Raw genomic sequence first — 25,215 nt, 5'->3', positions numbered from 1 at the left:
GGTCCCATTCAAATGCCAAGAGTACCCCAAAGCAAAACAATGGACATACCAGGAACTATATGGACTGGTTGTACTAGAAAAAAAAAAATTACCTCTAGGATTAAAAAGGAAAAACAAAGCATAGATGAAACAAAATTTTGCAAGATAACCTTCCATGTTATAAGCCAAGGCCTGATGGGACACACTCCAGTACTTCTTTCCAGTAAACTGAATCTTTAATGGATACATAGCTCTATAGTAATCTTTTGGGCAGCTTGTGTGAATGAAAGAGAATAGGTTACACTATATCATCACCATGTACCCTGCAGAGATGCATTAAAAAATATAGATTTTACAATCTACTAATCTTATTAAAATATTAAAGGATTTGTAAGAAGCCATATAACTGAAACTGGGGGATCCAGGAAAAGCATGGAATATGGATAAGAACACAGTGGGGAAAAAGTGGATAATATACCTCTGTCAAGACAAAATATTCACTGGAGTATGTTAAAGTTTTTTAAAGCATACACCGGTTTGTGCCTTTGTTTACACCTAGCCTTTGCCTTAGTAAAGGGTCTTGAATTAATAAAGAAGATAAAATTGTTTCATGATGTTGATACCCAGAATGAATCTCACATATCTTAAATCCCAGGAATGCATCTACTAAAAACTCTCTAATCAAGATGTTTAAATCATGCATATTTATGCTTGTTTAATATAGGAACAGGCTGAGATAGTAAGATAAGTTTAATTTCACAAATGAGCACAATAATCATCAGGACCAAGAACAGACAGACACATTGGAGGTTTAAATTCAGTTCATACTTACAGAGTTCACACCATATCTTTGCTGCTTTCATAGCACAGCACAGTCCAGTATATAAGAGCAAAGCCTCCAGTGCTAAAATGCTCAGGTTCAAATCTTGGCTTTGCCACAGACTAGATATTTGATCATATACAAGTTGTCTCTTGTTCCTGTTGCCAACACTGTTATGGTTTTGTGCCTATGTTCGCGAGGGATGTTGATCTGTGGTTTTCTTGTCTCGTGATGTCTTTGATACCAGGGTATACTAACCTCATAAAATAAGTTGGGAAGTGTTTTCTCCTCCTCAATTTTCTGAGACTCTGTATCATTTTTTACTTAAATGTTTGATAGAATTCTCCAGTGATGCCATCAGAGGCCAGACTTTTCTTTGTGGTAAAATTTTAATTTACAAATTCAATTGCTTAACTTGATAAAAGTCTATTTAGCTTTTCTATTTCTTTTTGAATCAGTTTTAACATTTGAATGTTTCTAGGAATTTGTCCATTTCACCTAAGTTGTCTAATTTGTTGGATAAAGGTCTTCATAACCTTTACTTATAATCCTTTTGATTTCTGAAAGGGTTCTAATGATGCCCCCTCTTCATTCTTGAGTTTGCTAATTTTTTTCTTCTATAATCTTGGTCAGTCTAACTAAATGTGTTCGTTTAGGGGGAAAGGGCGGGGAGAACCTCACTTTTTCCATTTGCTTATTTTGAGCTTTGTCTTTCATAATGAAGACACTCCCCAAAAGTTTAATGATCCTTGGTTGTATCTTCATAGTTAAGAGTGAGGAAGTAAAACACTGATCATAAGATCTTTATGTATTAACAGCACTTATCAACCACTGGGCTTACCAGTGGGGTGAACAGACTGGGACTTGGCTATTAAACTGGGGTCCTGCAAATGTCAAAATGCACAATATTTTTCTATTGGACTAGTATCCTCAGGGAGGAATTCTCCAATCTTCTGCCTGATAGAATATAAGCCTGGATGCCAGTGTTTTGAGAACTAAACGGGAGAAGGACACTGGGAGTTCTCTTTGCACGCAACCTTTGAGGTGCCTGGTGCCTGCTTTCCCAAGGTTCTGCAGTACAAATGGCTTGTTCTTACAGATCTCCCCCATGATGGAAGTTAGGGTGCAGCTTGTCCACTCTGCCAAGTTGGTTACCATTTGTTCAACTATTTTTCTTCTTCCAATTTTTCAATTATTTTTCTTCTTCCATTTTTCTTCCAATTTCTTCTTCCAATTTTTCTGCTATTCTCTCCTCTTCCATTTTCTTTGTCTTACGGGATTTATATATTTTTATGTCTTTACTGTCACTTTAGTAGGGCTTTTCAGGAAGGAGAATAAATGTGTATTCAATCAGTCATGTCTAAATAGTTCATAAACATATTTACAAATTTTGGTACAAATTACCACACTGTCCTCACTTTGTACTAATTTACACTCCTCTCCAGCAGTGTGTGTGTTTTGTTGTTACTGAGTATTACTACTTTTCATATATTTGCTAATCTAAGAGATTTTTTAAAATGGTACTTTATGGTTGAAATGAATAATTCTTAAATCATTAATGAATATTAACATGTTTTCATCAGTTTATTAGCCATCTTTATTTCAACTTTTGAGGCATGTCTGTATATGTTCTTTGCTCCTTTTCCACTGAAGAGTTAAGTTTTTTCCTTATCTCTTTGTAAAAGCTCTTTATATATAAAGATGTTAATTCTGTGAGGAAAATAGTTTTCCACTTTGATATTTGCCTTTTTGTTTTGATGTACATAAGTTTTACATTTGTACAAAGTAAAATATATCAATTTTCCGTGAAGTTTTTGCCATTATTTTCATGCTTAGAAATTCCTTTCCAACAAATATTTACCAATGTATAGTTTTGATATTTTCCATTTTTTGCATTGATCTATAATCCAATTAGAATTTACTTTTTTCCACATGTTATAAAGCAAGAATCAAGTCTTCCCTGCCCCCTGCAAATACTTAATTAACTGTCCCAGCATTATTTATTGAATAATCCTTTAATTTCTCACTGATCTGTGATGTGATCTTTATCATTTATATAATCCATATACATACCGGGGTTTCTAGGCTAGCTAGGTGATTTGTACTATCTATTCTGCACATAAGACATACCTACATTTTTGTATCAGTGGCACTTTGTATATCTAAACAGTACAAGCCTAAACATTTTAATATCTGCCAGAGCTAACTAAAATTGATTCTTGACACAAAATTTTAAAAAATAAAACACATGCTTAACTAGATGACACTAAAGGAAAACTGTTATGATAAATTATACATTCATTACTGACCTTTTCATTTTTCAGTACATTTCTAAAGTATTTTAATTTTTTAAAAAGGAAGTTTAAGTAACATCTGTATTTGAGACTAATATACTACTCTTAACTACATACTAATTTCTTTTTTTAAAAGACTTGTGTCTGGTTATTTTTTTAAATCCCTAGTTGTCACCATTTTATAATTCAATAAACTCTACATGGTGCTTATCAACTTTTTATGCTTACAAATTAAAGTAAAATGAGCCTACTAATTAAAAAAAAGGGAAAAGTTTTCTGACCCATCTGCATGCAATTCTTTTCACAAAGAAGAAAAAATACCAACTTACCACAAAAGACCACAGTATAGTCACATATTTCAAATCTTAAGAGTAAATTTAAGCTATCTTTTAAAGTGGCTTAATTTTAAAATTAACATGTCTGAAGTAAATGTAAAATTACTTATATGGGAAAATCATACACTTCTCTCTGTACCTGTCTCAGTAAGATAGTTCTGTACCTGCCTTCCCAGTAATATTCTACGTCCTAACTTGATGTATCCTTAAAAGGAATAGTTGTACTTTCATGTGAAGTGATGCTCCCTTCATCAGTAGCTGCAAGTTATGCCTTTCCATGCAGTTTATGCTTTTGCTGTGTTGCTGCAAGACTACTAGGTTGCCTGAATTGTTAGTATAATGAACCCTACGATCTGCACACCTCCTCCGAGATGTTTAATAAATGCCACCACTGTTGGCTATGAAAGGAACCTGAGTATCATAAACAGGTCTGCCACAAGTTCTTTGTGACCTTTAGAGAACTCTTAACTCTCTTTTCTGTCAGCATGCCAGATCCCTAACCTCAACAAAGGTCTCCATATTTATCCAGTGTGTACTATGTATCAGACACTGTACTTAATTCACTTTCCAATGAAAATACTAACAACACTCACCAACATGGGGGAAGAATTCATATAACTTTAGCTTATGAGAACAAAATAGAGGAAAATGGGGGAAAGGGACAAGAAAGAAAAGTGAGAAAGTCAGAAGACAGAAGAGGATAGAGAATAGAGGAAGTGGATAGAGAAGGAATGACAGCAAATGAGAAGCTGGCCTTTCTCATTGCGTACTCTGTTCTCTTCCTCCAACATTACTAGAGCTATGCAACTATGTGAAGAGATGGTGTGTAAAATATTAACAGATGTGCCGTGCACATGGCCAACTCAGCAATTATCAGAAGAGGTAGATGCCAATCCAAAACTATACAATATTACAGTATATCTCAGTGGAGGAACACCATGAATCTCTCAGTGCCATGAAGCCACGTCAACTACCCCCTACTACCTAAGCTGTGATTCCATCATCCCAGGAAGGAGTGGAAAAGGGAGAAAATACTAGGTGTAAGTGACTACATTTTCTACCATTAGGCAGAAAGAGGAGGAGGGATAAGAGGTTAGTTGATAAAAAAAAAAGTGCAATTATAAGAAAATATGGAAAAACATGTATTTGCTCTACTGATTTGTGGCTTCTGAAAATCGTACGCACTATATATCAACTGTGCTGAGGGGCATTCACATCGTTTCCAATTTGTTGTGGCCACAAGTAACGCTGCTATAAATTATCATTGCACTGAGATTCTTATATGTTAGTACTTTTATTCATATATTACCACTATGGGCTATATTCTCACAAGTGGAATCATTGGGTTGAAGGGTATATACATTAAATGTGAGTAGATGTTGCAAGATGGCCTTTTAAAAAGGTAGGAATAATTCAGATATCTACCAAGAAGGTATACAAGTATCTTTCTCCTAGCATCTCTGCCAGAAATGGGTGATTTTAATTTTTAAAACATTTTGATTGAAATATAATTAATACACTATGAAATTCACCCTTTTAAAGTGTACGGTTCAATGGTTTTAGTATATTCACAGAGCTACACAATGATCACCACCAAGTTTAGAACATTTTTATCACTCAAAAAAAAGAAACCCTATACCCATTTAGAAGTCATTCCTCATTCCCCCACCTCATCCTAGTCTTAGACAATCACTAATCTACTTTCTGTCTCTCTAGATTTGCCTATTCTGGACATTTCACACGAATTGAACCATACAATGTGTGGTCTTTTATGACAGACTTTAACTTAACACACTGTTTGTTTTCAAGGTTCACCATGTTGTAGTATGTATCGGTACTTCATTCCCTTTTATCACTGAACAATGGTCCACTGTATGGATGTACTATATTTTATTCATCCATTAGTTGATGGACACTTGTGTTGTTTCCAATTATTGGCTATTATGAATAATGTTGCGATGATCATTCATGTACAAGTTTCTATGTGGATGCATGTTTTTATATACTTAGGTTGGAATCAATGGGTCACATGGTAAATCTATGTTTAACCTTTTGAGGAACTGCCAAACTGTTTTCCAAAATGTGATTTTAATTTCTGCCAATTTGAAGGGCATATAATAATTTTACTGAATTGGTAATGTGCACTTCCTTACTGAGTTTTAGGCTTTCTTTTCATTCATTGGCCATTTAAGTTTGCTCTTTTCTGAACTGCTTTTCATCTCTTTGTTTTTTTTTTCTGAACTGCTTTTCATCTCTTTGTTGTTTTTTTTTTCTAAACTGTTTTTCATCTCTTTTTTTTTCTGAGTTGTTTTTAATAAACTTCTAAGAATTCTGTGTATATTTTAGATATTAACCAATTTACTACTGTTTCTTTGTAAACATTTTGTCTTGATTCTAACATTAGTCTTTTAACATTGTGGTATCTTGTGTTATATAAAATATTGAATTTTTATGGTGCTGAACATATCTTCCGCATTTGTGTGTTCTTTAAGAAGTTCTTCCCTACTTCTAGATTAAAAATGCAGTTGCCTAAACTTTCTTCTAAATATTTTATTTATTTATTTTACTTTAAGTCTTTACACAAAATTTATTTTGTATTACATAGTATGAAATAGAAGTGTAACTGTTTTCCTACTGAAATACAAATCATCTTAATCATATATCTAATGATCAAACATAATAAATTTTTTTCTCTGGATTCTCTGTTCTAGTGTTTTTCAAGCCACGGATCAGGAATATTTGTTGCTTTTGAAATCAATTTAGTATGTTTTATTTGCCATTTAAAAAATAGAAAAAGAAAATAGTGTGCATCATATGTAATAAGGGCTAATGTTTCATAATACTTTTAATTCTGATTTTTAACATACACATACAAACACATATATCAAGGGTCATTATGTATGTAAAATGTATTTCTTATTGTCAATTATAATAAATAAAGTTTGAAATCCACTCTTTCATTGTATTCCATTAATCCATTTGTCTATTCCTTTGTCCATACATAACTATATAATTCTAGTGGCTGTGTTTTCTCTCTTTTTATATACCTTCTTTGGCTATTACTGGATATTTGTTCTTCCACATGAACTATGTGGTCATTTTTGTTTTCTAACATTAAAAAAAAAAACTTGCTTCTATTCTAATTAGAACTGCTAATTTGGGAGAAATGATACTTTTATGATATTAAGTTCCCTGCCCCATCAAATATTTGGTATAACTTTCTGCTTATGAAACACGGTATGTTTCCACAATTCTTACACTACAGGGCCTATGGTTTACTTGATAAATTTACTCCTAAGTATTTTATAGTTCCTTTCATTGTGAAAGAAAACTTTTCCCATCTTGGGACTCCCTTGGTGGCGCAGTGGTTAAGAATCTGCCTGCCAGTGCAGGGAACACAGGTTCAAGCCCTGGTCCGGGAAGATCCCACATGCCGCAGAGCACCTAAGCCCCTGCACAACAACTACTGAGCCTGTGCTCTACAGCCTGTGAGCCACAACTACTAAGTCTGCATGCCACAACTACTGAAGCCCACGTGCCTAGAACCCGTGCTCCTCAAAAAGAGAAGCCACTGCAATGAGAAGCCAGCACACCGCAATTAAGAATAGCCCCCGCTCACCGCAACTAGAGAAAGCCCGTGCACAGCAACAAAGACCCAACGCAGCCATAAATAAATAAATAAATTTATTTTTTTTAAAAAAGAACATTTTTCCCATTTCCATCCTGTGTAGTTATTGCATATATAGAGAAGCTACCAGTTTTATTCATCTTATAGCTGGCTATCTCACCAGATTCTCTTATTAATTCTACTGTTTGTAACTTGAGTGTCTTGGGTTTCCTAGATGTGCAATCATGTTGCTAGGACCCCTAAAAAGAGGTAAATAATTTGGCAATATGAAATGGTAATACTGAAATCTTGCCTACCTCCTCATTGTAAAATGCCGTTTAAGTAACATACACAAGAAATTAATTACTCAAATGACTGAGATACATTCCTCTCTCTCTGCTATTTCTCAAGTTGCTCCTCATGTTACAGCCTCTGACCCTGTTCCTTCTCTCCTTCAGCTCCTAAACTGTGCCACCAGTGAGAGGCCCCAGCTTCTGATGGCTGGGTAGTAGGGAAAAAAGATAATATGGCTCTCACTATACCATTAAATATATATATCCATCCATTCAGATATATACATACATGGCACAAGGCTAGATGCTGAAAAGAATATCAAGAAATCAAGGACATCCAGAAAGACAATCAAATATATCTATAAGACATGTGAATAAATAACATTATTTCAAATAAAAATGACACATGCTCCAAAACAGGCATAGGTAAAGCATGATTCAAGATTAGAAGAAAAAATATTTACTTATAGTATAAAAACATACTATTATTATAGGTGGAGCTTAGATATATACTACAATAATGCTATAATTTAAATATATTACATATTTAAAAGTTTCGTGGGATTGGCTGAACCTAATTATTACATGTATTATTACTATTCTCTTAGGGGAAAAAACCACTTTCAAATAATCCACTTATAAGTAAACTTCTAGCAACATAACTCATATGTTTCTTAAACATCACTTGGACAGAAAATGGTAACAGTTCCAAAGTTGTAGTACTGTCAATAAAGGAACATAACAAGAGGAACAGATTATAAGAGTCTGGTTTAACAATGATCTTTCCTGATTACCTCCTGAGAACAAAATTAATTTTATTCAATAAAAAAAATAAATTTCTATCATGTATCTTAAAATTAAAATTTTATAAATTCAGTTACTACAAAAATTTCATTATAATGTTTAATAATTCAGTGTTAAAATTAATATAGCTTCTTATAATGCCAAGAATATCATCATAAAAATTTTCACCAGGGTCAAAGATTTTCATCTTTGAATTTATATAGTATATAATAGCAAAATGCAGCTCTTACATAAACCACAGTTTATTGGTTCACTCAAGCTGTAAAAATATGACTGACATTTCATCTGGTCAACCATCTTAAAGGTTAACTCTTGTTTCCTATTTCAGATTTTATTCTAGGTGAACTGTTCTGGGCAGATTCTATTTACCTATTCTGAACAAACCACAAACTGTTTCATTGCTCACTCTGACTATTAAGAACATACTGACTTGCTGCCTGCTCTGCTGTTTAATTCATTCATGCTGAGAGTCAGGCATGAAGACAGAATTTTAAATGTGACATTTGCAGCCTGTTAGGTCATTTAAGCTCTAACAACACCAGGGAATTCCTGACATATAACTGGACCTGATTACCAACCACAGATAGGCTACCAAAAGGGGCAAATTTCTTACCATTTTTGGTAATTTCTCATAGAATTTTAATATTCAATTTTAATGTCAATGAAAAGATCTATATAGCCAACATTTTAAAGTAAAAGCCTGTTTCTTTTAATAAACTCAACCTGGAACTTCTAATCAATCCATATCTGCTAAATAAAAATTCTTTTGATTGGCAAAGACATAAAGAAAAACTCATAATAATAATTAACATTCATGAAAATTCTGACAAATTCTGACATTTAAGGGCTTTTAATATTTCCCATAATCTATAGCCTCCGAAAAATCTGGTAAGTCTAAAGGCCATAACTCTCACCAACAGATCACTTTTAAAATTCTTCGATTCTAGTCCAGCAGGGCAGACTTTATATGCTGTCAAAATTACGGTACCAAATCTAAGTTTAAAAACTTACCACACTGCCTTCTTTAAGATTACAGTTATGTAAAAGGGATGATAGAGTCATTAAAATTGGAAATGAAAAAATTACCCACATGACATTTAGAATGATACTTTACAAGAGGTGATAATGGGGTGGGGCAGAGGAAGTAGGGAGAGACTGCTTTTTCATTTTAGCTACTCAAAAAAATTATACCAAATGATATTTTTTCAACTTTTTCTTTGCCACTAACAAGTACCATATACAATGGTGCAAATGAGCGTTCTCTGAAATTAACACTTGTTAAGTAATGCGCAAAAGATAATTCTGATTCTACCCTGTATTTTATATAAGCAAGAATTCTACTGTTACACAGCAAGTAGCCTTTTAATATTGTGCTTTGAATGAGATTTCCAACTGTAATAGGTGGAGTCTAAATAGGGCTAGGTGGCCTGGAATGCCTTTCAGCTATAGCACACTGATTCTGAAAAACCTAACAAAAGCAATTACTTTTCAGAGATTAAAATTATTGTTTCTTTCAAAAGAACAAAATGGAAAGCAAACCTGGTGTATTATCTGAGCTACAGGAAGTTGTTCAGCATATTTCAGAGGTTCCATTAGTTCCTCATCCATCAGGTCTTTCTTATAGCTGGAAAAAAATTAAGAAACACAAAGCCAAGGTAAATATTATTTTTAAATATGCCAAATGTTTAAATATGCCAAATATGAAATATATTAAAAATATATATCAATATGAGATTCTGAAATAAGCAGTATTTGTCAATAATCTATGAAAAAACACCTAATGACAATTTTTAAATGACATAACCATGAATACATTCAGATTGCATTTAATTACTATTTAATAAGAGTAGCTAACATCACCTAATAGTCTCAGATCCTGTTTTTCACTCTGAGACTTAAAAATGCTTAAGAACTCCATGTTCACTGCATATGCTTTTTATCATAGTATTTAAATAAAGGTCTTCAAAACCTGGCTCCAACCATTCAAGCCTCATCTCCAGCAACTCCTTCTCTACGTCCAAGTCAATAGTTTCAGCCATTCCAACTAGTGGTCACCTGCCCGTGGGCTTGGCATCTCCATGATTCTGAGTTTCTCCACTGTGTTTCCTGTTTGGACCAACCACAACTCCTTCTTTCTTTACTCTTCTTTCAAATATAATAATTTATTTAGATGCATCTAGGTACATTTTTTACCTCCTTGAAGACAAAAATTATGTCTTATTCTTCTTTGTATATCCAATGTTTACCATATTATACTCAATAAATGTTTGCTGAATGAATGTATGAATAAAGCGAAGACAACAATAATTCTGAGAGGTTATTCTACATGGAAAATATTTTCTTTAATATCTATATTTACAATGAGATGCAGAGTTGATACAACACATACCTAACAGGGTATAAAACAGTAAAGTGCAGAGTAGGAATAAAAAATAAAATCTCCCCAAATGAAGAGAATTAGAAAAAATATTCTGAAAAAAGTATTGACCCTTTTCAAAATAGCAAATAAACATTAGATTCATTAGATTACAAAACAATAAGACCGAAACACATTTAAACTTTCACTTACCTTTTATTACTGTAAACTACACATCACCTTATCAACTTAAAATCAAATTAAAAAATTGAAACATTGAATTATCTTGAAAAATAATAAAACAAGACTAGTATAAGTCTCCAGGGCTGTAGTTAAGAATCTGATGATGAGAAATCTGGAATCTCTCCCAGTAAAAAGGCAGATACACAAATAAGGACAAAATTTTGTATATAAGAGTATAAGAAACCTCTTAGCTAGGTAAAAGTTTGTGCATACTTTGCAGATTAGCATAAAAATAATTAATTTGGGGGAACTTTGAAGACTCTCACTAATGATGAAAAAAACTGTCTTAAAACATTGTTTTATATAGACAGAAAGTAGAACAGTGGTTTCCAGGGGCAAAGGAGGGGAGAAAGGGGAATTACTGTTTAATGGGTACAATTTCAGTATTAAAAGGTGATAAAAATTCTGGAGATAGTTGGTGGTGATGGTTACAGGATAATGTTAACATACTTAATGCCACTGAACTGCATACTTTAAAAGGGTTTAAATGGTCAATTTTATGTTTTGTATATGCTATGGGCTGAACTGTGTCCCCTCAAAACTCATACGTTGAAGCCCTAACGTTGAGTACCTCAGAATGTGACTGTAATTGGAGACAGGATCTTTAAAAAGATGATTAAGGTTAAATGAGGTCATTAGGGTAGGTCCTAACCCAATATGACAGTGTCCTTACAAGAAACTAGGACGCAGAGAAAGACAAAGTAAAGACCATGAGAAGACACCAGGAGAAGATTTGACCATCTATAAGTCAACAAGAGAGGCCTTATAAGAAAACAATCCTGCCAGCACCTTGACCTTGGACTTCTGGATTCCATAATTGTGAGGAAATAAATTTCCGTTGCTTAAGCCACTCAGTCTGTGGTACTTTGTTATGGCAGCCCTGGCAAACTAATACAGTACATATTACCACAATTAAAAATAAAATAAATATTCATTGACCAAAAAACCCACATTATTTTTAAATATTTCACAATGTACATTTAAAAAGTCTCTCTACATTTTTAGGTATATAAAACATATACCAAGCAACAAAAGGAAAATAGATATAGTGAATATTATCAAAATTTAAAATTTTTGTGCTTCAAAGGACACTAACAAGAAAGTGAAAAAACCCCAAAAATGGGAGAAAATTTTTGTAAATCATATACTTGAAAAGATTTGTATCAAAAATATATTATAGGAACCTAATGAAACTTAGAAGTTTTTGCACAGCAAAGGAAACCATAAACAAGACAAAAAGAGAACCCTCAGAATGGGAGAAAATATTTGCAAATGAAGCAACTGACAAAGGATTAATCTCCAAAATTTACAAGCAGCTCATGCAGCTCAATATCAAAAACAAACAACCCAATCCAAAAATGGGCAGAAGACCTAAATAGACATTTCTCCAAAGAAGATATACAGATTCCCAACAAACACATGAAAGCATGCTGAACATCACTAATCATTAGAGAAATGCAAATCAAAATTACAATGAGGTATCACCTCACACCAGTAAGAATGGCCATCCTCAAAAAATCTACAAACACTAAATGCTGGAGAAGGTTGGAGAAAAGCGAGCACTTTTCACTGTTGATGGGAATGTAAATTGATACAGGCACTATGGAGAACAGTATGGTGGTTCCTTAAAAAACTAAAAATAGAACTACCATATGACCCAGCAATCCCACTACTGAGCATATAACCTGAGAAAACCATAATTCGAAAAGAGTCATGTACCACAGTGTTCACTGCAGCTCTATTTACAATAGCCAGGACGTGGAAGCTACCTAAGTGTCCTTCGACAGATGAATGGATAAAGAAGATGTGGCACATATATACAGTGGAATATTATTCAGCCATAAAAAGAAACGAAATTGAGTTATTTATAGTGAGGTGGATGGACCGAGAGTCTGTCATACAGAGTGACGTAAGTCAGAAAGAGAAAAACAAATACCATATGCTAACACATATATATGGAATCTAAAAAAAAAAAAAATGGTTCTGAAGAACCTAGGGGCACGACAGGAATAAAGACACAGACGTAGAGAATGGACTTGAGGACACGGGGAGGGGGAAGGGTAAGCTGGGACAAAGTGAGAGAGTGGCAATGGACATATATAACACTACCAAATGTAAAATAGATAGCTAGTGGGAAGCAGCCACATAGCACAGGGAGATCAGCTTGGTGCTTTGTGACCACCTAGAGGAGTGGGATAGGGAGGGAGGGAGATGCAAGAGGGAAGAGATATGGGGATATATGTATATGTATAGCTGATTCACTTTGTTATAAAGCAGAAACTAACACACCATTGTAAAGCAATTATACTCCAATAAAAATGTTTTAAAAAAAAAAGTCTTGCAGTTGTTTAGAAAATTTTCAAAGGAATTCCCTAGCAGTCCAGTGGTTAGGACTCAGCACTTTCACTGCTGGGGCCGGGTTTGGTCCCTTTTTGGGGAACTAAGATCCCTCAAGCTGTGTGTGACCAAAAAAAGAAAAGAAAAATTTCAAACCTATTCTTGGTTGATGCATACTGAAGTGTTTAGATGTGAACTGTCATGATATCTGCAACTTACTTTCAAATGGTTCAGAAAAAATAAAACAAAAGAAAATGAGGAAAATGAATGAGTTTAAAATTTTTTGTAACAACTACTTTACAGATTTTTTTCCAGTAATTGATATCTAGTCTCATAACATTGTGGTCGGAAAAGATACTTGATACGATTTCAATTGTCTTAAATTTACCAGGGCTTGATTTGTGACCCAAGATATGATTTAACCTGGAGAATGTTCCATGGGCACTTCAGAAGAAAGGTATTATTGTTTTTGGATGGAATGTCCTAAAAATAAAATTAAGTCCATCTTGTTTAATGTATCATTTAAAGCTTGTGTTTCCTTTTTTATTTTCATTTTGGATTATCTGTCCATTGGTGAAAGTGGGGTGTTAAAGGCCCCTACTATGATTGTGTTCCTGTCGATTTCCCCTTTTATGGCTGTTAGCATTTGCCTTATGTATTGAGGTGCTCCTATGTTGGGTGCATAAATATTTACAGTTGTTATATCTTCTTGGATTGATCCCTTGATCATTATGTTGTGTCCTTCTTTGTCTCTTGTAATAGTCTTTATTTTAAAGTCTATTTTGTCTGATATGAGAATTGCTACTCCAGCTTTCTTTTGATTTCCATCTGCATGGACAATTTTTTTCCATCCCCTCACTAGCAGTCTGCATGTGTCCCTAGGTCTGAAGTGGCTCTCTTGTAGACAGCATATATACGGGTCTTGTTTTTGTGTCCATTCAGCCAGTCTATGTCTTTTGGTTGAAGCATTTAACCCATTTACATGTAAGGTAGTTATCGATATGTATATTCCTATTGCTATTTTATTAATTGTTTGGGGTTTGTTATTGTAGATCTTTTCCTTCTCTTGTGTTTCCTGCCTAGAGAAGTTCCCTTAGCATTTGTTGTAAAGCTGATTTGATGGTGAATTCTCTTAGCTTTTGCTTGTCTGTAAAAGTGTTAATTTCTCCATCAAATCTGAATGAGATCCTTGCAGGGTAGAGTAATCTTGGTTGTAGGTTCTTCCCTTTCATCACTCTAAATATGTCCTGCCACTCCCTTCTGGCTTGAAGAGTTTCTGCTTAAAGATCAGCTGATAACCTTATGGGGATTCCCTCATAGGTTATTTGTTGTTTCTCCCTTGCTGCTTTTAATATTTTTTTTTGTATTTAATTTTTGAGAGTTTGATTAATATGTGTCTTTGCATGCTTCTCCTTGGATTTATCCTGTATGGGACTCTGTGCTTCGCGGACTTGGTTAACTATTTCCTTTCCCGTATTAGGGAAGTTTTCAACTATAATCTCTTCAAATATTTTCTCAGGCCCTTTCTTTTTCTCTTCTTCTTCTGGGACCCCTATAATTCAAATGTTGGTGCATTTATGTTGTCCTAGAGGTCTCTGAGACTGTCCTCAATTCTTTTCATTCTTTTTTCTTTATTCTGCTCTACAGTAGTTATGTCCACTATTTTATCTTCCAGGTCACTTATCCGTTCTCTGCCTCAGTTATTCTGCTACTGATTCCTTCTAGAGAATTTTTAATTTCATTTATTGTGTTGTTCATCATTGTTTGTTGGCTCTTTAGTTCTTCTAGGTTCTTTTAAACTTTTCTTGTATTTTCTCCATTCTATTTCCAAGATTTTGGATCATCCTTACTATCATCACTCTGAGTTCTTTTTCAGGTAGACTGCCTATTTCCTCTTCATTTGTTTGGTCTGGTGGGTTTTTACCTTGCTCCTTCATCTGCTGCACATTTCTCTGTCTTCTCATTTTGTTTAACTTACTGTGTTTGGGGTCTCCCTTTCACAGACTGCAGGTTAGTAGTTCCTGTTGTTTTTGGTGTCTGCCCCCAGAGCCTAAAGTTGGTTCAGTGGGTTGTGTAGCCTTCCTGGTAGAAGGGACTGGTGCCTGTGTTCTGGTGGATGAGGCTGGATCTTGTCTTTCTGGTGGGCAGGTCCACGTGGTGTGTTTTGGGGTGTCTGTGAACTGATTATGATTTCAGGCAGCCTCTCTGCTAATGGGTGTGGTCATGTTCCTGTCTTGCTAGTTGTCTGGCACAGGGTGTCCAGCACTGTAGCTTGCTGGTCATTGAATGGAGCTGGGTCTTTGCACTGAGATGGAGATCTCTGGGAGAACTTTAGCCGTTTAATATTACTTGGAGCCAGGAGGTCTCTGGTAGACCAATGTCCTGAACTCAGCTCTCCCACCTCAGAGGCTCTGGCCTGACACCTGGCCGGAGCACCAAGACCCTGTCAGCCACACGGCTCAGAAGAAAAGAGAGAAGGAAAGAAAGGAAGGAAGAAAGGAAGGAAGGAAGGAAGGAAGGAAGGAAGGAAGGAAGGAAGGAAGGAAGGAAGGAGGGAAGGAAGGAAGGAAAAGTTACTGAAATAAAAAATAATTATTAAAAATTTAAAAATTAATAAAAGAAGAAAAAAAAGGAGAGCAACCAAACGAAAAAACAAATCCACCAATGATAACAAGTGCTAAAAACTATACTAAAAAAAAGACAGAACCCTAGGACAAATGGTAAAAGCAAAGTTATACAGACAAAGTCACACAAAGAAGCATACACATACACACTGACAAAAAGAGAAAAAGGAAAAAGATATATATATTGTTGCTCCCAAAGCCCACCTCCTCAATTTGGGATGATTCATTGTCTATTCAGGTATTCCACAGATGCAGGGTACATCAAATTGATTGTGGCGATTTAATCCGCTGCTCCTGAGGCTGCTGGGAGAAATTTTCCTTTCTCTTCTTTGTTCGCACAGCTCCGGGTTCGGCTTTGGATTTGGCCCCGCCTCTGCGTGTACGTCGCCTGAGGGCGTCTGTTCTTCAGATGGGGTTAAAGGAGCAGCTGATTCGGGGGCTCTGGCTCACTCAGGCTGGGGTGAGGGAGGGGTACAGATGCGTGGCGAGCCTGCGGCGGCAGAGGCCAGCGTGATGTTGCACCAGCCTGAGGCGCACCGTGCGTTCTCCCAGGGAAGTTGTCCCTGGATCACGGGACTCTGGCAGTGGCAGGCTGCACAGGCTCCCCGGAGGGGAGGTGTGGATAGTGACCTGTGCTCGCACACAGGCTTCTTGGTGGCTGCAGCAGCAGCCTTAGCGTCCCATGCCCATCTCTGCGGTCTGCGCTGATAGCCGTGGCTCGCGCCCATCTCTGGAGCTCCTTTAAAGCAGCGCTCTTAATCCCCTCTCCTCGCGCACCAGGAAACAAAGAGGCAAGAAAAAGTCTCTTGTCTCTTTGGCAGCTCCAGACTTTTTCCCGGACACCCTCCCGGCTAGCCGTGGAGCACTAACCCCCTTCAGGCTGTGTTCACGCAGCCAACCCCAGTCCTCTCCCTGGGATCCAACTGAAGCCCGAGCCTCAGCTCCCAGCCCCCGCCCGCGCGGGCGGGTGAGCAGACAAGCCTCTCGGGCTGGTGAGTGCTGGTCGGCACCGATCCTCTGTGCGGGAATCTCTCCGCTTTGCCCTCTGCACCCCTGTTGCTGTGCTCTCCTCCATGGCTCCAAAGCTTCCCCCCGCCCACCCCCTGTCTCCACCAGTGAAGGGGCTTCCTAGTGTGTGGAAACCTTTCCTCCTTCACAGCTCCCTCCCAGAGGTGCAGGTCCTGTCCCTATTCTTTTGTCCCTGTTTTTTCTTTTTTCTTTTGCCCTACCCAGGTACGTGGGGAGTTTCTTGCCTTTTGGGAGCCTAAGGTCTTCTGCCAACGTTCAGTAGGTGTTCTGTTGGAGCTGTTCAACATGTAGATGTATTTCTGATGTGTTTGTGGGGAAGAAGGTGATCCCCACGTCTCACTCCTCCGCCATCTTGAAGGTCTACCTCTGCAGGATTTTTTTTAAAAATGCACTCAAAGTGTAATTCACAAATAATCTTGGGTATCACTACAGACTTTGGAGTTTTTTACTTATTCAATGTCCCACAACAAATTAAATTACTCATTTTGAATTTCTTGAAAATGTCCATCATTTTCTTGCCATAATGTTTCTAAAAGGTATGATGTCAAACTGATTTTCTTTCCACTTTAATTATTTTCATTTTTAATTTATTTTAACAATAAAAGTATTTTTTGGCTTGGAGGCTCTGGTGGTCTTTTCCTTTTATTTTAAGGTCTAATACTAGGATATAGGATATAGCTAAGAGTCAATTATTCTAGATCAATCAGTTCCCCCAGGCATATAGAAGCTCTTTCAATATGGAAATTCACATCTCCCTTTATTTTAGAAAAGTTTGTTTTATTATAATTTTAAATATTATTTCTGTTTATTTTCCATTTGTTTTTCTAGTTCAAGTTCTTGAACTAAATATATTGGATTTTCTCTATCACTTTTCTCTCTGATCTTTTTATCTGTCTTATTTCAATTTCACTTTCTTGACCTTTTCATTTCTATTTTTTATGTCTCTTACTGAACTTCTGGTAATATCTATCTTTCCTTGGGTACCTTGTAATTTAGTTTTCATTTCTGAAATGATTTTTGAGGTTTTTTTGTTGATTTCCTTTCCAGAGTTCAGTCAGCTCCTATTTCATACATCCTCCTGTTCACTGTCCATTTCAATTGTGAGTTTTGGAGTGTCTGATTCATGGTGTCCTTTTATAATGCAATTGCTTGTTTAATACAGGTTATTCATGTTCAAGTATTGTGTCTTAGTTTTTCTTTTTTTGTGGCTTTTCTTTTCTTTCTTTTTATTTTGCCTTTCATTCTATGTGTGTGTAAGTGTGCTGAGAAGATTTGGTTTTAATTTTCTGTTTTCTTATAGTAACTCTGTATGGATGCTGGCTTCTTTTTCAGTTGAAGATTATTTGCACTGGTTTTTTTCAGAATCAGCAATAGTAAGCTATCTTGTAAAGGGGGGAAGAACAGAGATAAGTTGGCTTATTAGGTTTCTCTCAGTTCAATAGCACCCTCCTCTGTGGCTACAATGAAGTGTAGATTCTTTAATAAATGGTACTTTTTGTGGCAGTGGTGGGAACAGAATTTGTCTTTTTCTTGTTTTTCCATTTTTCTTATTTCCCTTGGTCCTTTATCTTCAGCTGCTTCTTTCTTTCCCTTTACTACCAAGCATCCAAGGGACATGCCCTCCCTCCTTGCAAGGTATCTTCCATTACCTCAGAATTAATTTCCCAAGACTGTCACCTAAGTCACCCACACTTTCTAAGCCCCATCTCTTCTATCTTCAGTAGCTACGGCTCTGATCAAGTAGTCCATGTTTACAGCATAATTCAGAAACTGAGAAAACTACCAGTGTTAATTTCAATTTATATATGTCTGCCATCCTAAGGGAATCTGAATTTTTCTCCTGCAAAATCGTAAAGTTCTCTTTCTTAAAGCCACCCATTATTCCTTTCATTTAACATTCTGAATTTTTCCTAAAAGGATGTACTTTTTCTATTATATTTCCAAGATCCTTCACTAAGAAACACTACTTAAATAATTTAACAAGAGAGTAGTTTCTGCATGCAAAAGGCTATATATTCCTTTTCTTACTTTACTGTTTCTTTTTTAAAAAACTGTGCTTTTGAAGAAAACAGTAATAAATGGAATGGAATTTGCTTATACTATGGAAGGATTCTGGATCCAATACAGTGGTGCTACCATCTTAAATCAAAATGCAAATCCTCTGCACAAGTAAATAAAATACTGCTGGCAAAATTCTGAAACCTGTGAAGTTTTAGTCTTTACAAACACTCGTTTCCTTTGTGTTTTTACTCTTTCATATATGCTCAGTGCCCTCAAAAATCTTCCTCCTCTGTGCTGTCCAAGCACTCCTAAAATAATACTGTAAAATTATTTATGGTACCCATATAGAAGGTCATCTCTGATTCAGAAACAGATGAAGTTTTTATTCTATATTGCCATATTGAGATTAGATTATTCATGATAAAATGATCTAGCTTACTGTGGGCAGAAGACCAAAGCATCTTTTCAAACACTAGAAATATACCCAACAAAAAGAACAGGAAGACAGACACATTGCACTATGCCAAATACAAACTAAAAATTAAGAACATCAACAAATAATTCAAGACACATGATGTAGTGTAATCCAAAGTCATTAGGAAGGAATTCTCTAAACATAACAAAAATAGGAAGAGAGCCAAAGTTAGTGTTACTTCTTGAACTTGATAGCTTAAAAGAATTATTTGAAACTAAAAGTATATAAAAAAAAACAGTTAATTTAATATAATCTTGTTGGGGAAAAACAAAGATAGAAAAATTTCCACTCCTAAACTGCATTAAAAAATTGCCCAAGCATTCATCTAACTGACAACACATATTGTACTGTAAGATATAGTTGACAAACCTGCAACCCTATGACATTCCTGAAAGTTTAAAGACACTCTAAGGGAAAAAAACAAATTTATTGGTCAATAGAGACACACACAAAATGCTATTACAACTCGAAAAATGTCCCAAGTGTCACCAAAGATTATTTTTGTGAAGACAGGTTATATAGAAATGAGACAACAATCTAATGCATCATCTTCCTTGAAATGAGATTCCCCTCCCAAACTCATAGCATCGCCATTCTTCTAATTGTCAAACTAAAAATTTGTAAGCAAAGATATTAAAACATAACCTTGTTTATTATCTACTTTGAAGAAGCACAAGAAAGATGATGAGCTGGGGAAATTAGATATAATTTGAGATAGAGAACGGAAAGTTAACTCCCAAGAGAATTAATGTTACATTAATTTATGGCCCAACTGTTGAAATACATCTTATTTACCATCAGCTTGCAGTGAGGTATAAAGATGCACATACCAGTTAAAAAAGAGTATCTCTCAAGCAATTCAGTAAAGTGAATATAATAAAATCCCAGAAAACCAAGCTCTAGTTCTCATTGAAGGATCTCTTGTCTGGTAGAGGTTGTAGGCAGGCTTTCCGAAAGTTTCCCAAACCAGCAAATGTGTACATATAAGGAATTATCTCTGTAGAGTCAGATAATTCTAAAAGAACAGTGGGTAGTCAAAGGAAAACCTGTCAACTTTACTGAGCACTTACCCTGTATTAGGCAATCTAGTAGGTACCTATAACAAGTTATATATGTGTGTTGTTTAGTCATTTTATTTTGCTTACATATATATCTATGTATACATGAAAAATATGTAGAATATTCATAAATAGTTTCATTAATAAATTAGATTCTATATACAAATATAAACAATGAAAATATGTAAATACATACAAAATTGACAAAGAACTCACATAATTCAACATGAAAGAAACAAACAACCTGATTAAAAACTGGGCAGAGGACCTGAATAGACATTTTTCCAGAGACATACAGAGAGCCAACAGACACATGAAAAGATGCTAAACATCACTAATCATCAGGTAAAGCCAACTCAAAACCACAATGAGATATCACCTCACACCTGTCAGAATGGCTATCATCAAAAAGACAACAAATAACAAGTGCTGGCGAGTATGTGGAGAAAAGGAAACCCTGGTGCACTGTTGGTGGGAATGTAAATTGGTACAGCCACTGTGGAAAACAGTATGGAGGTGCCTCAAAAAAACTGAAAGTAGAACTACCACACAATCCAGCAATTCCACTTCTGGGTATTCATCGGAAGAAAACAAAAACACTAATTTGAAAAGATATATGCATCTCTATGTTCACTGCAGCATTATTTACAATGGCCAAGATATGGAAACGACCTAAGTGTCCATCGATAGATGAATGGACAAAGAAGTTGGGGGGGGGGAGTGTACGTGTGTGTGTGTGTGTGTGTGTGTATGCACACACACACACAATAGAATATTACTCAGCCAAATAAAAAAGAATAAAATCTTGCCATTTTGCCACAACATGGATGAAGCTGGAGGGTATTATGCTAAGAAAATAAGTCAGAGAAAAACAAATACTGTATGATTTCACTTACATATGGAATCTAAAAAACAAATAAACAAACATAACAAAACAGAGTCACAGATACAGAGAACAAACAGGTGGTTGCCAGAGGGGAGGAGGTGGGGGGATGAGCGAAATAGGTGAGAGAGATTAAGAGGTACAAACTTCCGGTTACAAAATACATGAGCCACAGGGATTAAATGTACAGTGTGGGAAATATAGTCAATAACAATGTAATATCTTTGTATGGTGACAGATGGTAAACAGACTAATCGTGGTGATCATTTTGTAATGTATAGAGATATCAAATCACTATGTTGTATACCAGGAATTAACATAGTCTTATAGGTCAATTATACTTCAGACTCATAGAAAAAGTGATCAGATTGGTGATTACCAGAGGCTGGGGTAGAGAGTGGGGGAATTGGATAAAGGTGCTCAAAAGGTACAAACCTCTAGTTAACAAACCTCTGTTAACCTCTAGTTAACACTGCTATATGTTATATGTGAAAGTCAGGAGAGTAAATCCTAAGAGTTCTCATCACAAAGAAAAACATATTTTTTCTTTATCTATTCTTTTCTATATTTATGAGATGATGAATGCTCATTAAACATTGTGGTAAAATAAAATCATTATGCCTTAAATGTACACAGTGCTGTAAGTCAATTATATTCAATAAAATTGTAAGGGGAAAAAAGGCCCAGCAAAAAATAAATAATACGTATAATTCAGCCACTTGTTTTTTTTTTCATTTAATATGTTTTTGAGATCCAAGCATCTCAATATGATTACCAATCTAGCTCATAACTGTTAATAGCTATATGGTATAATATGAAAATGCTCCATTTTATTTAAACATTCCATTATGGATGGATATCTGCTTTCATTTATTTATTATTAAAAATAGTGTTGCAAAAAATATCCTTCCAGGCTACTTTGTCTACATGTGCAAGAGATGCTCTATAACAGGCAAACCATAGCCCACAGGCCAAATCTGGCCTATCATCTGTTTCTGTATGTCCAGTAAGCTAAGAATGGTTTTTACATTTTTTTAATGGTTGCAAAAACAAATCAAAGGGAGAATAATATTTCATAACAAATGAAACATATAAAATCCAAATTTCAGTGTCTGTAAATAAAGTTTTACTTGAGTCCTTTCATTTGCTAATGTATTATCCATGACTTCTGCACTACAGTAGCAAGAGTATTTGCAACTGAGGCCATTTGACCTACAAAGGCTAAAATGTTTACTAGCTGGCCTTTTACAGCAGAAGTTTGCCAACCCCTGTTCTAGAGTAATTATTTAGAAGTGGACTTGCAGGGTCATAAGTTATTATGCACATTTTAAATTTTGCTAGTAACAACCAAATTACTATCCAAAGGGGCTGCATCAATTTATACTGCCACCAGAAATGTGTAAGTTCCCATTTCCCTCATCGCCACTTAAGTTTCTACAAGAAACAGTATCTCATTGTTTTAATTTCCATTTCCCTTTTAAAAATATACTTGAATGGTCACTGGACATGAGTCTTTCTTCTTTTCCAAACTGTATTTCCTTTGGTCATTTTTCTATTGGGTTGTCTTTAAAAAAAAAAAAAATCAATGTGCAGAGTTATATAATTTGGATAGAAATTCTTTGACATACATGTTGCAAATAATTTCACCCAGAGTTTCTCTTTTAACTTTGTATTTTTTCTTTTTTACTATATATGGTATTTTAATTTTGTTGCAGTAATTTTTATTAATCTCTTCTTAGCTATGTTTTGTATGACATCTTTCCCCACTCCTATTTCCCAACTCTTATTAAGTTTAATAATTATTAAATGGTAGATTCTCTTAGATTTCCTATTACATGGTCTGTAAAAAAAACAGGGAAAGTTTGCCTCTTCCTGGTTCTTATGCCTCCTATTTTTCCCTTGTCTTCTCGCATTAGTTGGGACTTCTTGTGCAATGATGAATAGATGGAAATATAATATGCATCCTTATCTCGTCTGACTTTCATTGAGATGCTGCTAAAGATTCACCCTAAAGTATAATGTTTTCTGCTCATTTTAGATACATGGCCTTTATTAAGTCAAGGCAGCTCTCTTTTATTTCTAGTTTGCTAAGTAAGCCATGTTGCTTTTTTTCATCATTAATGATTGATAAATTTTAATCAGATGCTTTCTCTCATCTACTGAAACAATTACAAAATATTTCTCATTTAATGTAGTGATATGATGAAATACATTAATATATTTTCTAACCCTAAATCATTCCTGCAATTTTAAGATAACTTCTATTTGGTCATGAAATATTTTTATTTTTACATTACTGGATTTGATTTGGATTTTATTTAAGATTGGTACATCTGTGATCATAAATAGGTTGGCTCTATTATTTTTTCATACTCTCCTTGTCTAGTTTTGGTTTCAAATCAACTAGTTCCACCAAATGAGTTAGGTAGCATGCTTTCTTTGTTTATTCTGTTCGTATGTCAGCTCCACATGTTTGGTAAATGTCACAGGTAAAAACTATCTAAGCCTACTGCTGTTTGAAGTTTGTTGACAGAAGATACATATTTTTTACAATTGATAAAAAAGCAAATTCTTTTACTTGAAGGCTTAATTTATTTCTTTTACTTACTTTTTTCCTAAATCCCTGGTAAGTATTACTTCAGCCACATTCCAAGTGATTTTTATAGACTTATATAGAAAATGCATCATGTAAACAGCACATTTTGGGGTTTTCTTTTGAATTTAGTATGATGACCTTACTCTTTCACAGAGGATATTTGGTCTAATTATATTTAATTTAGTCATTGATACAACTGGATTTATTATTACTATCTATTTTCTATTTCCCATCTATTTGATGTTCCTTTTTCTTTTGAATTAACCAAATATTTTATTAATCTTTTTTTCTCTATTAACATGGTAATTACACATATATTTACCATTATTATAGTGGTTACCTTGGAAATTATAACATCAAATTTTGACTTGTTAATCTAATCAAATGTATCACATTTATCATTTCTCCAATAAGAACAGTATTTTGCAACAGTTTGATTCCATTTATCCTAATTCTGCCTTTTGCACTGTTGTTGCCATATATTTTAATTATACAAACATTGTTTAACTCAACATGAAATTATTTTTGGTTTTTGCCCCATTAATATTCAATTATCTTAAATGATACATATGCCTATTCTGGTTCTCTTCATTCCTTACTGAATTTCTGTGTTTCCCATTAGGATCATTTTATTTCTGGCTGAAGAACTCCATTTAGTTTTTATTTTAGTTCAGGTGCACTGGCAACAAATTGTTTTGTTTGTCTGAAAACATCTTTATTTCACCTTCATTTTTGGAAGATATTTTTGCTGTGTATAGAATTATAGGTTAGAAGTTTTCTTTCTTTCAGCACTTTAAACATGTCATTCTACTGTTTTATGGCTTCCACTGTTTATGTCAGTATTAAAGGTACTGTGCATTTTCTTCTCTGGTGGGCTTTTAAGATTTTTCTCTTTGTCTATGATTTTCCAGCATTTTGACTATGATGTGGTTTCCTTCATATTCAGCCTGCTTGGGATGAGTAGAATTAATTGAATCTGATGTGTTTAATATGTTTCATTAGTTTTGCTCATTATCTCTTTATGTATTGTTGCTTCCTTATTTTCAAACTGTCCTCTAGTTTAAGACACTATTTACACACATTACATCATTTTACTGACTCTAATAACATCCCTTATTCTCCTTCCTTCCTTCCTCCCTCCCTCCCTTCCTTCCTTCCTTCCCTCCTTCCTTCTTTTCTTTCTTTCTGTGCTTCAGCTTGGATTTTTTTCTATCAAATTGCCTTAAGTACACTAATGCTGTTTTCTGATGTATCCAATTTGATGTTAAGCCATTCACTGAATTCTTCAATTCAGATGTTATATTTTTCAAATCTAGAATGTTCACTTCAATGTTTTAGACATACTCATATTCTCTAGTGAATTCCCTAACTTTTCATCTGTTTTCAAGAATTTTTTTCCCTATTTTCTTGAACATATTAAAAATAGGTATTTTAAGGCTATTTTCTACTAACTCCAAGTTCTGAATCACTTCTAGGTCTGC

General features: G+C 34.9%; 1 protein-coding gene across 2 annotated transcripts in view; it reads right to left on the bottom strand.

Annotated features, from left to right (window-relative positions):
• PIGK (phosphatidylinositol glycan anchor biosynthesis class K) overlaps window positions 1-25,215 on the bottom strand; it is a 143,503-nt gene that overhangs the window by 35,864 nt on the left and 82,424 nt on the right. For both annotated transcript variants that reach the window (XM_082675783.1, XM_082675784.1), the window contains exon 10: window positions 9,672-9,756. In XM_082675783.1, coding sequence (XP_082531909.1) covers window positions 9,672-9,756 — 85 coding nt within the window. The remainder of the gene's footprint in view (window positions 1-9,671; window positions 9,757-25,215) is intronic.

Source organism: Grampus griseus, assembly GCF_964374135.1.
Source record: "Grampus griseus genome assembly, chromosome: 1".
NCBI classification, from domain to species: Eukaryota; Metazoa; Chordata; class Mammalia; order Artiodactyla; family Delphinidae; genus Grampus; species Grampus griseus.
This window is presented reverse-complemented; position numbering and strand designations above follow the sequence as displayed.